Source organism: Aulonocara stuartgranti, assembly GCF_965226115.1.
Source record: "Aulonocara stuartgranti genome assembly, chromosome: 6".
NCBI classification, from domain to species: Eukaryota; Metazoa; Chordata; class Actinopteri; order Cichliformes; family Cichlidae; genus Aulonocara; species Aulonocara stuartgranti.
In genome coordinates, this window is record NC_138944.1 from 24,843,160 (window position 1) to 24,859,851 (window position 16,692).

Below are 16,692 nucleotides of genomic sequence, written 5' to 3' on the forward strand. Positions count from 1 at the left end.
TGTGCCACTAACCTGTCTCTGCTCCGCCGGGAAGGGAAAGCAGCATTGCAGCCAGCCACAGTGCACACATGCATCTCTTTGAGGTGCACGTTCTTGTAGTGCAGTTTCATGCTATAGGAGCTCTTGAAGCTCTTCTTACAGACATAGCAGATCTTGGGGTCAGGACTTGAACATGGATCTTCCTCTGGTGATCGAGAAGAAAGGAATTTGGGTGGGCTGGAACCATAGCCCATCGAAGTGATGAAGCTCTCGTGAAGCGCAGCCATGCTTGCAGCAGTGGCAGCAGCCGCTGCCATGCCCCCATTATAGAAGCCATACTGGCCCATGCAGAACATGTCATAAGTTGGATCGTTGAGTTCTTCTTTGATCTTGATGGGAGGGTGATGAGGGGAGGGTGAGGAGTTGCCCTTTCCTTCCATTTCCTTTCTCAAATGAGCTTCCTCGCTACCCTCATCATCTTGTTCCTTTTCCAGTCTCCTTCCAACCCTGCTGTGCTTTTGCTGATCCTCCACATCCATCAGCTCATCACGGTAAAACATCTTTGAATCCGAGTTTTCAGACTCATTCTCAAAGTCTCTCTCGTGGTCCTGATCCTCAGAGGTAAAGCTGTCCATGCAGCGTAGATCAGCAGCTCCACCTCTGCTGTCACTACCATTTCCTTCGTGGCATTCATCTTCGCTTTGTCTCATCATTCCTCTCAGAGCTAAACCAGGGCTCATCTCATCCTGGGAAGGGGATTGCTGCCCGCTTCCACCACTGTGGTTCCCATTTCCACTAGCGCTGTTGTTGTTGCTATTACAATTTCCGTTAATTTTGACATTGTTGTGAAGAAGAGATGACTGGTGATGGTGGTGATTATGGTGCATGTTATCGTCGTCATCATCGTCTTTGTCGTCATATTCATCAGCCACATCAATGACTTCTTTCTCAATCTTTACTGGCATGCTTGATTTACGAGGTTTCTTTTTGGGCGTGGGGTCACTGCTGCCATTGGTGAGGTCGTGATTGGCACTAGGTGTTGGTAAACGGTGGGACATGGGTCCTGCATCTGACACATGAACATTATTATGAGAGGCCACAGCTGCAGCAGCCAGGATCTGCTGTTGCTGGTCCATCAGAGTAGTGCTGTTGGTAGTGGTGGGCATGATGGGGCTGGTGGGCAGTGACACTGGAGGACTAACAAGGTCTGCAGGGGACAGTAGTGTTCGGTAGAATGGGGGCACTGGTTGAACTGGCTGCACTGATTTCAAGGAGGGGAACACCAGTGGACTTTGCAGAGGCGACTGAAGCATAGGGTCTACAGGTGGAGTGGTGAAGCCCAGTGGTGGCCTTCCAGGGCTAGTGAGTGTGAAACCACCGTTCTTGGTGCTCGAGATGACAGGTGTGCCAGTGGTAGAATTGGCACGGATGAGGTCCTTGTCACGGTTATTGCGCAGCATGGGCATGTGCAACCGTGGATTGGGATTTGCACTGTGACGATTGCGGCTGCGTAGTGAGCTGAACACCATATTGCAGCCCTCGATGGTGCAACGGTGTTTAATCTTCAAGTGTACAGCATTATAATGTATCTTAAGTGTGCCTTTATCATAAAAGGTTTTTCCACAAGAGTTGCAGACAACGCGACCCTTGCGTGAGGTGGCTCCCATGCGGCGCATGCGATGCATCTTGGAGGAAAAGGAAGGATGGGTGATTGTTTTTGACTGCTCGTCCTTTATGAAATGGTGGTGGACCGGGTGGTCACTCAAGCTGTTAGGTTGCTGAGGTTGATTTTTGGACTGCTGTTGGCCCTGTGGCTGTTGCTGCTGAAGCTGTGTCTGCTGTTGCTGCTGTTGAGCCTGCTGGGTGGAAGGGGTTGGTGAGATGGGAGATGCCCGGTTGTTGGGCTCTGTCTTGGGTTCGGCGTTGTTGTTAATGGCTCCCAGCGCTCCACGACTAGGACTTGGACCTGTGCGGAATGGTGATAGGGACACTTCTGACTCGCTGGTTTCCACTTGTTCTCCTTGGTTTGGCAGACTGGGCTCCCGGAGCCGCAGACCAGATTGCTCCATTGGGAGGCCATTGGGGGGCAAGCCAAGCATGGGGGCAGAGACTGGGTTGATGTACTGGAAGGGCAACAGGAAGGCTAAGCTGTTGGGGATATTTTCAAAATGGTGGATGCTGGATGGGCTACTATTTTCCAGATGTGTAAGGAGCCCCGGGCTACGGGTCCTGTTGTTACTTTCAATGAATGTCCTTATCCCGGAGTCTGTCTTGGAAGAAGGAACTGTAACTGCCTGACCTTCCTTCTCCTGAATGGCCATCAGCTCCACAATGGACTTGGTCTCACCAAAGCGCAGGAACTGCTGGAGGGTGATGATCTCTTCTTCTCTGGACATGATGGTCCAGCGGTCCAGCACCTTGCCTGCAGCATCCTAGATGCCCCAGAAGAGACAAGAGAGAAGACAAAAATACTTTATTGATCGTGAATAATCAGTGTGGTCAAAGGAGAAGACAGAGCAAGGGTTAGTTTGTGAGAGCGAGCATTTCTGCTCATGAAATTCAGAGGCCCCTGGAGCGACAAGTAACTAACAGAGCTTTGTTGAAAATCTCCCTCCTCCACTGTCCCTCTTTTCCATATACTCTTCACATATTCATTTTTAAGAAGAAATCTTTCCTGAAAATCTGCCCATTAATCACACTGTGATGAGAGTAACAAGTTCAATAACGTTTTAAGCAAACAAATCAAAAGCACTGAGGTGGGTCTTTTTAGCAAGTCTCTGTGACTCAAAGCATTGGAGGCATATTAATCTGAGAGAAAGAACTGAACTCTTGCAGGGACTCCCTCTGTACACAAACTACACCTAGGGATGTTTACAAAACTGTGGGAGCCAGAAAGAAAAAAAAAGAAAAGAAGAAATAATAGAATAATTAATGCAACTCACTACCATACTGTAGTTCACATGCAATTTTCTTAGTGCTTTCTCTATCTCCAAGGCAATGAAATGCTTGAGGGAAGACACTATGCATTTAAGGAATGGGTTTGGATGCTCAAATAAAAGAGGTAAAAACTCGTGTTTCTTCAAGGTGCTTGATGATGCCTTGATAGCAGCATTGAGATCGTGTTCCTATCATTGGGCAGTGTAGTTATTTATCATGTGTTTATACCAGACGTTTTAAATGTTGTGCAACCTACGGAACTATAAATGGAAATCTGATCAATATTTCAATGCGATTGGAGGAATACACAGCTTCTTTTACTTAAAATACTGAAGGTGAAATCCTGTGTAATAAATATCCATGTTGTTGTCAGTCTTTAACCAATTATTCATTTGACAATATCTCCCAATGAAAATAGCAAAAGTGTAAAATAACAATATTTAACAATAGATAAATTATTACATCCCATGTCATTTCCAGTTCTTGTGTTTTTAGAGGTCTGGGAATGATGAGAAACATGTTTCCATCCTAGGATACCAGAACCGCTCCAGTGGGAAATGGGCTTTACTCCAACTAGAGCACTTTGCTTGGCTAGTGTCTTTTGGAGATGTGCTATTAATGGCTGAACATTAATAAGAAACTCAGACTCGTTGCAAGTGTGCACACTGTCACATGTCAAAAGACGGTGAAGGACTTTGGAAGAAGAATCTTGTCAAATCTTGAAAATGAAAGTACGACCCTGTACTTTTGTCCTCTTCTGTGAACCGTTATGTCTTTCTGGTTTGAAGCACTAATGACAGCGTTCGTCACTTATGCCTCCTCTGCTGTTGTTCTAAAATGTGATATTTGTGTGAACAAGATGGAAATAGTCAGGTTGAAAGAAAGAGAAAGTGTAAATACTGCAGTTCACACACTGGTTCCTGAGGGACCAGGCGCAAGTGACATCAAGGGAGCAACACAAGTGATGACAATTAGTCACACTGAAATGGTAACATTTCTTTAGAGCTCCTAGCTGCTGGCATCTATAAAAGATAAATGGCAACTCTAGTGAGTAAAAAGCTGTAAAAACCAACATCACAAAGCACAAAGGGCCTGTAAGGAGAAAACAGAAGATAAATGTTTAAAGAGAGACAGCTAAAGAGAGAGAGAAAGAGCACGGGAGAGACACAGAGGAAGAAGAGCAAAAGCGCAGAGAAAATAAAAGTGTGAGTGGTTTCATATCATGCCCTCAGATATACTGTAGAAATAGATTCTTCTGAGACGAAACATCAATAGTCACTGGGGTATTTGTTGTTAAATATACATTAAAAAACACTTTACACTTTCATTCTGTGTGCGCTCTGGAGTTTTAGCCTGGAGGTATGACTTTAAATTCTAGCCTGGACACTATTATTTCGTACTGCATGGCCATCTGGGCATTAGTACTTCCATCTGATTTAATTGAAACAAAAAATGAAAGCAAATTAGAAAGTGAATCTTTAAATAGTTACACAACCAGGATGTTTCTTAAGTAATTGTAGTTCTAAGAAGTGCTGTGGTGTATTCATATTTCCTAGTGGCAAAAACTATATATGTTAATCTTTGTTATATGTTGAAACACATCAAGGTAACCTACAGTTACACCTCTGATTGCAGGCAGGAAATATTTTAAATGCCGTTTTAATGTTGGCTTAGTTTGAATGTTGCCTGTTTTGTGAGCAGTAAACAGCAAAAGAATATTTGCATTTTATGGATTACAGCCAGGCAATGTTTAATTAAATTAAATGAAAATGAAAATATCAGTTTCCTATTTTCTCCACTTTGATGTTCAATTCATGATTAAAATAAGATTCATGAGAATGATAAGTTAATAACAAGGAGGTAATTCTAATGGAAGTCTGATTAATAAATGCCAGGAAACAGTCTGAAGCTGTTAGCAACATCATTAAATAAAGCTGCTAAAATTTACAGGTTCATAAGCCTCAGTGGGTTACGATTTTCTGACCATCTCAATCATTGATTGAGTAAAACAGAATTTAGACATGGATTTAAGTCTCTGCTAGTCCAACCATGTGCATTCACTTCCCCACAAACAAAAGCCAAACACAATGACACAGGCCAAACTGCAACCCATTAGGGCCAGCCAGCTGTCAGAACAGGTCAGCAGTTCTGCTATGCACTGGACCCTGTCTGAGTGGAGGCTATCCAGGCCTTCCTCGTTCACTGGTCAATTGACTTTTGGAGGCCAGTCAACATGCGTTTGGGCTGGGTCAGCCTTGGTGCAGCGTCAACACAAATCCACAACTGGGATAAATCTGATGAGAAAAAGATGCACGAGGACACACTTGACTGAAGTTCACTTCATGTACGTGCAGCTATGTATCTTTAAGCCAAAAAAAAAAACATTCAACAAACGTTTTGTGTGTGTGTGTTTTAAAAAGCCACTGCAGATTGTAACTGATGAAAAAACATATTTTGCAAATATCACAGCAAAAAAAAATCCATTTGAACCAAAAATTTAACAATGACAATCAATGATTTTAATAAAAACAGATTTCCTATATTAAAACGAGCATCTAATGTGTGTGGACGCACGTTTGCAGACAACCACAGTCCCCTGTATTCCTCACTGCCGTAAGTGTCACAACTCCACTCCCCTGCATTAGCCCTCTGATGCTGTGAGAGAAACAAATATGCCATTAGAAGCACTTTTACAAGTAGGCACTCATCTTCCAATTAGCTTAATGTGGCCCTCTTCCCCCTATATTTTCCAGTCGTGCCCCACCTCTTCTTGTACACTCCCTCCAGTAAAATCTCATTAATCCACCCCTCCCCCATCTCCCCTAGTGCTATGACATATTAGTCTGTCATTATCCATCCCAGAGTCCTTTAAACAATGCAGCTAAACCTCTGTTTGCCAGGTTAATGACTATTAGCCAATAATTACAGCAGAGAGACGATGGGGTACCCACTTTATCTGGTGGACAGCTTCTGCTGTTAGTTTATTTTATCTGCCTCCCTCCACGTCTCTCAGAATTAATCTGGCAACTGCTGTATTTATTCATCTCTGCACTGCCGCAACGCATTCTTAATTCACCGCCGCCTCTATTACCGTGGTGGTGCTGGATGTTGTGTAGTGGGTGTGTAGTTGGGCATCTACCTTGCAGATTGCTGACAATGAGGATGAGCAAATGATGGCCTTGTCATGGGCCAGTACCAGTGTCAGTTAAAACAAATCAGGCAATTATGCAATTAGAAGTTTATGTGCTGGGCTGTATTAAAAGCTGGGGTGAGCAGCATTGTTATAGTGGATGGTGTGCATTAGGGATTAACAGCTTAACATGTATATGCTTTTCACTAATCATCACCTATCATACTCACTGACCGAGTCTCTTCAGAAAGCAGTAGAGCGAGAGAGAAAGAGAGAGAGCCAGGCTTTGGGGGAAAAGGGGGAATGTTACAAATACACAGTGTTACACTTATACTTTTGTATACAGTAGAGACGAAGAAGGGATTCAGGTCGACTGCTTGATTGGTTTACTGACATATTATTACTGCTGATGTCCTGCAGTGTTACTGTAATGAGGAAAAAAATTCATTCTTTTTGACAGTCAGAAGAAAATACCCTTTTTGTACTATCTGTGAAGAGGGTGTAGATAAAACTCCAAGCATTTTTTCAGTTTTGGGAAACTTAATGGAGACAGCTTGGTCTAACACACTTGATGTTTAGTCGACATTTAATGACTGTTTAGTGTAATCGCTACCTTAATTTGGCTGAAAAGGCATTGTATAATTTGTTAACAGCGTGCAGATCACGGTGCAAAAAATATCCTGTTTGGGAATTATTGAATTTATTGCTCTAGAGATGGATTCATAATATTACTAGTTCTTGGGCAGAGTGGATACACAGTGTAGTGGTTTACGCATTTCCCAAGCAAGCAAAAGCTCCCTGGTTTGATCCCGGGAGGAGACATAAATCCATTTACTGCTGCATCAGGAAAGGTGCAAATCAGCAGCGACCCACTGTGGCGATCCCTACTGAGTAAAGGAGCTGCAGAAAGTAAGCTACTAGTTTTTGGGCAGGGATCACCACTTAATATCACATAAAGAGGGGCAGGAGCTCATTGGTCAACTCGACAGACCGTTATTCTGATCTAAAAAGGTTAAAATGATTTCATGTGCTGCAAATAATTGATAATTATATTTAGTATCCATAGGCTAATAAGCAGATAGAATATAATGGAGTTAATCTAGAGATAATGTGATGATTTTTCTGTCCCTGTTTGCAACTGATTCATCAAAGATCAGATAATTGGGTTAACTAAAGCACTATAGTGTGTACTAACTTAAATGGGAGGATGCCTACCCTCGTATAGCCCACTGTTTAATGTAGAGTCTGTGCATAAAGATGGCTACACTCGTTCACAAAAATATCTGTACTGATCATAAGAGCATTTGCTTGTATTAGTCAGGATCAATTTTCACAATGGCAAACCAAACCATGGGAACCACATTGATTCACCAATCACCTTACAGTGAATGCAATCTCCATTTAACCTCGGGGGAATCCCCATTGATCTCCAGTCCTGCTTTCAGATTCAGTTCTTTAAAAAAAAACCAAAAAAAACAACAACCCTGCTCTATTCCTGTGTCCGCCACTTCAATGGAGGTTAAGCAGAAGTTCCTTGTGATCTGAGAAGGTCTTGAACCTTCATGCTTCCTTTTCCATATTCTCTTTCTCTCCCCACCCTGTATTGGGCTGTATGAATAATGCAGCATATCTAGTGGCAAGCAGTGCCATGGGTGATGGGTTCACGCAAAGCCCACTGCCTGGAGCCATCACATCAGAGGGCAAGAGCTCCCAAGACACAGGACGCTTCCCCATTGGCTTCCCAATGGTAGGTCAGAGGTCATGTGTGAACAACCAGCTCTACTTCTTCCCCTGTGATGAACCACAGGGAAATCAGTAACAGTAGCTACGTCCAGACGTGGGTGGAGGACATTTCAAAGAATCGTAGAGGTGGAAATTTGAACTCTGTGATCTTGGTAATTTCCTCATTTATGATCTGCAGATCAGAAGAATTTATTTTGACCACGTGTATGCGCCCTATATGCTTGATGTTTTCAATGCTGCAGAAGCTTGAGTTGCATCTTATATGGTGAAAGTTAGTGAATGCACTACTATATATTTATTAATATAAGTAGACACACAGCAGTATTCTGGTGGAGCAATCAGAAATCAGTGCATGCTTATTGCAGGGACAGGCATTTCACAAAGAAGAGTAAGATATGTATGTAATGTGTATGACAGCTTATAGTACTTTAGACTGCAAAATGTAAACAGCATCCATTCATGTGACTGGAATTTCACAAACAGCTTTACTGGGATACTTTAGAAATGGCTAAATAAAAATAATTTTCACAAGTACCAGCTTAGTTTGGAATAAAATACTGGATCCAAAGATCTGATTGAAAGAATGTTAGATTTTACTAGGCTTGAACTTACATTACTGATTAGAATCTGGAACATATCTGTTCAAGTTTTATGCTTGCTTTATCATATAATTAACAACCGTGCAAAGGGCATTGCCTTGGTCAATATAATTCTCATCACTGGCCGAGAGCGCTGTTTGCCGGGCTCTGGTGTGAGTAAATATGAAGAGGCCACGGGGCTTATTTAGCTATACCAGACACACTGATCAAGCAGCAGGCCACAAGATACCCTTCTTTCACCTCTCAACCTGATTTAACTCAGGCTTTGGTTAAAAATTCATGACTGCGTGTTGGTTGTTGCTAAGGGCACACTAATCGACTGGAGTAAGATTTATAGTGTTGCGGATGACGAGGATGGAGGGGAGGGGAACGTGGGGGGGGGGGGGTTATTATAGAATACTTTACCACAGACAGTGAGTCACAACCTGGCACATACAATGTTCCAGGTGGCTTTCAGTAAACAGTTTCCATTTTGCTCTCCGCCGACTTGTCTTTTTTCATTATCTGTTTTTGAAAACAAATCCGTCATTTTAGGTCTCCTAACCTCTGACTCATCTAACTCTCCTGACATCCACCACCACCATTGTGCTTGTTAAAAGCCGGCACTCAGTGTCTTTAAAAAAATGGAAAGGACAGTCCTTTGGCCACAGCCCAGCAGAGGTGCAGATGGGGCAGCACATGGAAGCCATTTCAGGCCCCGGTGCACTGCAGAGCAATGTCGGCTGTTCTCTAAGTTCAGAACCTCTGAAGAACCGCCTCGCAGCACTTACATGTGAGCAGCATTTGGGACTGGGCTGATGTATTGATTCCCTGTCTCTTTGCACAAAGTGCACAATAACACACGCAAAAAACACTGGCTTACTTCACCCAGCTGTGCTAAGGAACCGTAGCTGTGGTCAATGCGTAAAACTCAGCAGACCCAGCACTGAGCTAGAGGGGACGCCTCAGAGAAGAAGGGTGGAGTGATAGAGGCAGCGAGGGGATGCCTGATGGTTCACATTAATTGAGGATGATTCGTGTGATCTCCTGGGTCGGGCTACAGCAGCCAGGTCTGTCGTGGGCCTGGGAGACAGATGTGGGGGCCTCTGCGCTCCCTCCAGGGCCAATGGAGAGCAGTGAGGCGGCTGAGAAATGCTCTGTCTGTCCAGTGTGTGTGTATTGGTCGAAATGCTTTCATTTCAGTCTTATATCACATCTCCTTTGTCTTGATTACTATTTTGGCAGGAAGCAGGCATATAGAAGGTGTATTAACATATGCTCACAATTTGCTCTTTGGCTACATGCTTATATTATTGCACTGTGTCTTGATGTATAAATCTTTTCTTTTCTTCTTTTGTGTAACACACGTTATCACATTCTATCGCTACTGTAGGTTAGTAAACACACTTAAACTCAAGTAAAGCTTAAACCTAAAGGGTCTGCAGCTAATACAATCAATATATGATAACTTGTCCACATAGGTATATGACCTACGTCCCAAAATGTCAGCAAAAGTCTCAACAACATAATCAACACATCACTTCCACGTTAGCGTGTAAAAGGAAGCAGAGAACAGATAATGGATTGCAGGTAAACTTCCCAAGTCATTTTGTTTTGGTCTAGCTGGAAACAGATAGAGGTGTCTGTAACATGCAGACACACTGCATTAGAAGAGCTTTTCAGCTTTCTCCTGTGCTTCTGCTGTGGAGCATGCAGGAGGAAAGAGAATAAGCTAATGGACTCTTTATTTAATGTGATCAGAGCCATTATTGACATGCTGCCAGGAAGATGCAAGACCATTAACTCGAGCCTATCTCTCTCCGGTACCTTCCCCTCCACCCCACTCCTTTCCCTGACAGTATTTCACTGCCAGACTGAATCACATATGGAGCAAGGGCCACTAGGGGGTCTGAGTGCCCCAAAGGAATCTGTGTCTGTCATATTAACTAAGAATCTATGATACAGGCTGTTTGGAACTGGCAACAAAATGTTGCTCGGGACTCTGTAATTATAAATCACTTATAACGCCAGTATATTATGCTGGCCTTCAAAAAATAAAGGAGGAACACATATCAGTAACTGCTGGATAAGGGCTCGGATTTTTTCGGATTTTTCAGTGCGTTTTTATGTTTTGGTTGGCTTCGCAGCTGACCATGCAAATTCGAAATCCTGGGGTTTAAATCAACTGTTATTACTCTCTCCGATACTGTCACATTCTTTCTGTTTGTTTTTACTTTGAACTGTCTAATAAAGCAGACGGGCCAACAGTTAATCTTTGAAAGGACGGTTTATAAAAAATAAAGAAGAAGAAGAAGAAAGTGGAGGGCCTTCTGCAGGGTATTCCTGTATAAATCTGTATTTGAAGTCTTTTGCGGTGTCACAGTTTTTCAAGACTGAAAATATATTTTTCATTGTTTTTACGTGTGTATAGTTGAGGGGTGAGTGGGAGAACAGTGACTGCATCAACGCACAAATTAAAAATGAAAACCATTTAGAAATGTATTTTGTAAACTGAAGAAAAAAGGCTGAAAGTAGTTGTGGTATGCTGATTTGTTTGGTTGTCAGTTAAACTGAATAATCATGTGAGCGAAACAGACATTTTAAAACTGCGCTTTGTTATTAGAGTGAGATGACATGAGACGTCAAAGGCAAGTATCTGAGAGTGGAAAACACTAGTAGCACTTCCGTAATTATGACGGACGTCTGTAAGTATGTGTAGAATATTGTTTTTGCGAGTGAAATAGCGCCCCGACAAAGTAAAATGCTCCCCACTTGCAAACGGCGCGGTCTTCCTCTTTTAAACTCCCTCACTAGAATTGTTGCCTGGCATGTAACTTGGCTCATTCATCTTGGACGTGAATGGTGCCAGTGTGGCTGCAGTGTAATTTACACTACCCCAACCTATGTGCCAGAGCACATCTATCCCTGTGGCCCAGGGGCTCACAAAGCCATTGGCCCAGAGGAGGTTTTTTTGTGCGTGTGCATGATTGTGTATGTCTGCGTCTGCGATTATGTGGGTACAACAGGAAGTGGTGCTCAGGTCTCACGGGGAATGGTTCCAGGTCCCTGGGCCTGTCTACTGTCATAAGTTCCAGAATGGTGATTACTTACTGCAAAAATAAACACCATTACCATCTGCTGCTGCCTCTTTGTACTGTAACTTATACACCAAGAAAAGCTCTAGACCATCAAAACATACAAAATGGAGAACAATAACAGAAAAAGAGAATCAAATATGCGCTCTAAAATTTCAACGCACTTCTTTTCTTTTCTTTCTTTTTTTTTTTAAAATTCTCCATACATGTTTGTGGATATATGCCGTGTCACACCTCAAGCGAATAACTTTCATTTCTAGTGCTCGTGATGAAGCTAAACAGTTAAAAGATGTGTCAGCTTACATATAGCAAAGTGCGAAAGTTTATCATGAAGCATGGAGAGAACGGGTGGATGATTGGGAGGGGGCATTCAGGACTCAAAGCCAGCAGATGTTTGATCCATCCACAGCACATCTGGTCCTCAACACACTCAATCCATTTCACTCAACTTCTCCTTTTTAGATTTTCATTGTTCCTCATGGTTCACTAAACTCTGCATTTCCCCTTGCGGCCCACAAATATTCATTCACCATCATTCATACTGACCACTTAGAGTAATTTAGATTTTCACATTATTTGTATTCTTAGGATTTGACCTTTTTTGCCTTCTAATCAAACATATTTTATACTTAGCTGCAAGTTTGGGCTCTTTTTAAAATGGTTTATACCCTAAACCCTGTACTCTAAACCCAGTGGCACTGTTCAGGGGAAATGGAAGCTGTCATTCTCAGGGGGGTCATACAGTGCTTAACGGAGTCGTTGTTTCTTTCATTGTTGAAAACAGAGACGGGTGTGTACCGCGTAAGTCTCTGAATTCTACAGTGCAACGTGATGAGAGGACTGTCAACTCCCCGTAACTCTCCATGCTACTTCCTTTAATAAATGTCAACTCTGTGACCCAGCAAATCCCTGGCAGGCCGGGTGGGCCAGACAATGTCTGCACGTGGCCCCGGTGACATGAGGGAAGTGGAGCAAACCACTGTTTTGTTTGTTCAGAGAGGGGATGTAGGACCACCTGGAGGCTCAGCTCCAGGATCGCCAGACCAAAAAATAATAATAATAATAATGATAACCTGTGAGCGTGTCTATCAAAAGTTGGGACAGATTGCACATTTGTTTTTGCACAAATATACAGCAGAAATTTGCATAGAAAACATTTAGAAATGGGATATGATAGCATATCAGAAAATTAAATAGTTATCTAAAATTTAAGTGCAAATTGAATGTGTTTGTGCTGTGTTGATAACGGCGTAAGCTTCTCTTGATTTAAGTGTAATCCAATCTTCCTGTGTTTGGGTCTGCCCTGGTCTGGTAGTGCTGTGCAGTGCAATGCTATTGATCTCTTTAGCCTTGCGGTCCACAGGGTTCCTGTCAGTAAACGCAATGAGCCAGAGCACCTTCCATTCCCCATCCCTCTCTCTTTCCCGTGTAGCACTACAAGCTAAACAGCCATCACTGAAACTCAATACAGGCAGACCGTGCCCTAGTCGTCAGCTAGCAGCAGTGCCCTACAACATCCCGTGAGGCTTCGGCTAAGTCGATTTAGTGTCAGCCTAGCATCTCACCTCGTAGACCTGTGCCAACCTAATATGTCGCGCTAATATGTCTCTCCATATGAATTACAAGGCTGTGAGAGGAACCCAGATGCAATAAGAATGGATTAACTAATGTCCAGGTTCTGTCTGCGTCTTGTTGGGATGGAGCGGGGGGGGGGAGCTGACAATAGTAATAGCGTCTAACTGGGTGTCTGGCTGTGGCTTGGAGGTGAGATGGGGGCATGCAGGCTTCTGGGATTTCTAAGGAGCTCTGGGAAATAAACTTTCCTCCCTACACCAGAAGAAAGGGGGAAAGGGCGAGGGAGGCAACATCGAGAAAGTGATTAGTGTAGAATAAGAGAGATGGAAAGAGTGCGAGGGGCCGTTAATGCTTTTTTTCTGGCTATTGATCAACCTGGAGGGCTAGAGGTTTTTGGGTTAGAGGTCTTGGAGCGCTTACCTTGTCTGCTGTGTGTCTGCGTGTTAATGTGTGAACCCATTGATTTGTATTGTGCTCGCATAGTTGCCCTGTGTGTAGGCCAAAGCGGCTGACAGGGGAAGAGTGGGATGGGAGCAGAGCTTAGAAAGGCGAAGAAAACAAAAAGGTGGGCGAAGAGGTGAGTGTGTGGTCAAATGGGGGCGTAATTAGAAACCACGTTACCATTAAACTCTATATATTGATCAGAGATTATTCACATATTATCTTCCCCTCAGCCAATGTGCCTCAGTGTTTAATAATTTATGTTGCATATAAATCTGTACCTGTTTATACTGTATGTACCTATTTGGCTGAGTCCAAAACACCTTTCTGCATCCAATTTTCCCTCCTATATAGCAAACTAGTGATTATAAACACATGTTTGATTGTTAATAGTGCTGGGAATTGTCTGATCCTTATGCTGCTTTCAGAGAGAGACACAATTTCCTGTTTACGCAACATTGTGATTATTAAATAAAATGATTGGAACCTGGTTTTGGAATAAATGTGTTACACTCCATGATAAATGCTTGTTTTCTAGCCCCATATTTTGGCAGACTACAACGAAATAGAAACTGAGGCCTTCTTTTTTGTTTGTTTGTTCGGCTGAAATGGCTACAATATGACACTTTGAAAAAAACAAAAGAAAGTTGGGGGTTTTTCCTCTTTCTTTTTTTTTCCACTTCCACTTGCTTGCACAAAATGTGTCGCATCACTAGTTGTAAACACTCTCTTCTCACACATGCGGCAGACAAAAAGCATATGTTGTGTTTTCCTTGTAAGCAAACTCACATTATACACACATGCACTCACAGAGGCCATACTTGCCATTGGCAATCCCTGCAGGCAGATGTGGAGTGTGTGCCAGCGGCCTGCTGAGTGAATGGGCAAGTGTGCCTCAGTGCTGGGCACTATACGCTGGGCTGCTTTGATGTGTGTGTGTGTGTGTGTGTAAGGGGGAGGTCAGTGAAACAGCAGAGGGACTGTGTAATCCTCTGACATGCCTGTGGAAAAATACAAGGCTCCCTCTGACAGTGGCTGAACTAAAGGCTCAGAGGACCAGTTAGTGTGTCTACAAGTTCATGTGCATAGGATTCACTGCAGGCCGTTTCTGCGATACAGAAACACAAACACGCGGGTCATGCGCTAGCACACATCTACACACAATTAACATTCACCGTAGGGTTCAGACTCGGTCTTTGTAGTGAGGTTTCTGGCTTGGTGACACTAATTCTTTAAGGGCTATGTCACTTTTAAAGACTGTGGTGTAGCCATGTAAGGTGCAGTCTTTGACTAATATGGCGTTGTTGTAAGCCCTCATCCTCGTGCGGGAACGCAGAGCATTAAAGCGAAACAGCATGGTTTTGCCGCAGGAATGCAGGAGGACAGACGACATGTTTTGGCTCCGTCCTCTGTGCTTTACACAATTGGAGCTTACGTTTCCTTTAGTCTGAAGGGATGTTGAATTCTACATGGTGATGGGAAGCAGGTCTGTTCATCATTAGATTTTGGCAGAAACCGGCTGCCATATGCGAATAAGGTCGCACTACAAAACAATGTGTGTATGTGTCTGTGTACGCGTGTGTGTAAATGTCTTCATCATTGCAGCATGTAGCTGACAAAAAAAGGGGGGCAGATAAAAGGACATTAAGCTTATGAATTAGCCACAGGTCTAATGTGAGCTCTGTGAAACAATAAGCAACACAACAATAGTAGACGTTTCATCTTCTTATTGTCTAATCGCCCATCTGACTGCCTGTGCATTTCCCCTCTTAACCCTTGATATACTCGCTAATGGCCCTCACAATGGAATTATTTACTACCCAAGGCGGGTGGGGGGGCAAATGGGTCAAAGTGTGTTTGTGTGTGTGTGTGCAAGAGCGCACACTCGTGCCCCTTGTAGTCAAGAGTGAATGAAAGGGAATGATGGAATCATTGAAGCACGCAGGGACTGAGAGAAGAGGAGAAAGAAGAGGAGGACTGAAGGAGGAGTACTGAGTGCTGCCTGCTAAAGTGAAAAATCATGCCATGGTGCAGAGGGGCCTGTTTTTGTCCACAGGGAGAAGTGACTACATCTATGCTGGCACTCAAGTGCTCTTATATACCCTCCCTTTTACCCGGCCGCTCCACACACTCCCCCGCGCCTCTCTCGGTCCATACCGGCCACTCTTTTATTCCTTCCCCAGTTGTCCCCAGCTCCAGTCCAGGTACAAATGGCTATTTGCTGTACAACTCCCAAAACATGTTTGTGTCAGCTCATGCTTGTCCCTAACAGCATGTAAAACAAAAGAAGAAAATAGGCCCTTTCGTTATTCATAAATTGCTCCCTAGGACACAAAAGGACTCCTAAATGGAGATGTCAAAGTGCTATTAGAAACGTCTGCGCCGGAGGACGCCGCACTGCCGCTCTGTCAATAGGCTTTAATTCGCCAAGGAGCTGGGAACAGTCATTGTGTGAGCCTTTGTCTGTGTGTGTGTGTGTGAAGTGATTCCCCCAGCCATCAGATAATCTGCATCCTACTGAGTATCTCACCACCACAGGTCAATCCTCATTAAAACATGCAGGAATTACGTTAATTATATGTTTTCCGAGTGCGTTTCATTTGCAGATCTTATTTGAGTTAGTCATCAAAAACTGTTGTTAAATTGTTTGTACTGTAGCAATGGCCTTTGTAATGAGAGCGACTGACAGGGTGAAAATGATCAATTCACAGTTTCATATCCCTTTCATCCCTAATTGTGTCATGTTGAGACAAGCGCAGCTAAATCAAGAAGTGAGCACTCCAGAGATGAAGGCTGTCTGTGTAAAAAGAGAAAAAAGGGGGATCAACAGTGCTGCTAACCGTCACCTGCTGGGGTTAACCCTGCGGTTGCCAACACTTTCAGAACATACATGAAACAATAGCAGACGAGCCTTTGATTCTCACACCTACACTTTACAGCAGCCTTTCTGTCAGCTGCGCAAAACTGTGCGCTCGCGTTTGTACAGGGCGCATGCATCGTAGACATATTTCCCCCTCTAATTAGCACAAGGGAGTCCTGGGGGCAATCAGACTGGAGGTTAATGAGAGGGGTGAGAGAGAGAGAGCGGAAGAGAGAAGGTAGGGGTGGCAAGTAACTCATGTCATGCTGCACGGGTGCTACAGTATAATTCAGCCTTCTTATCAAGCTGTCACCCTGAGGGGGCATCATCCTCTTGGCACCCGCACTGACGTTC

General features: G+C 43.6%; 1 protein-coding gene across 8 annotated transcripts in view; it reads right to left on the minus strand.

The window, feature by feature from the left end:
- bnc2 (basonuclin zinc finger protein 2) overlaps positions 1 to 16,692 on the minus strand; it is a 169,862-nt gene that overhangs the window by 9,239 nt on the left and 143,931 nt on the right. For 7 of the 8 annotated variants that reach the window (XM_082537189.1, XM_082537185.1, XM_082537187.1 and 4 more), the window contains one exon: positions 13 to 2,411. In XM_082537189.1, the coding sequence (XP_082393315.1) occupies positions 13 to 2,411 (2,399 nt within the window). Of the gene's footprint in view, positions 1 to 12; positions 2,412 to 5,490; positions 5,611 to 16,692 lie in introns of those variants that run through there. The other variant, XM_082537191.1, reaches the window with a different exon arrangement.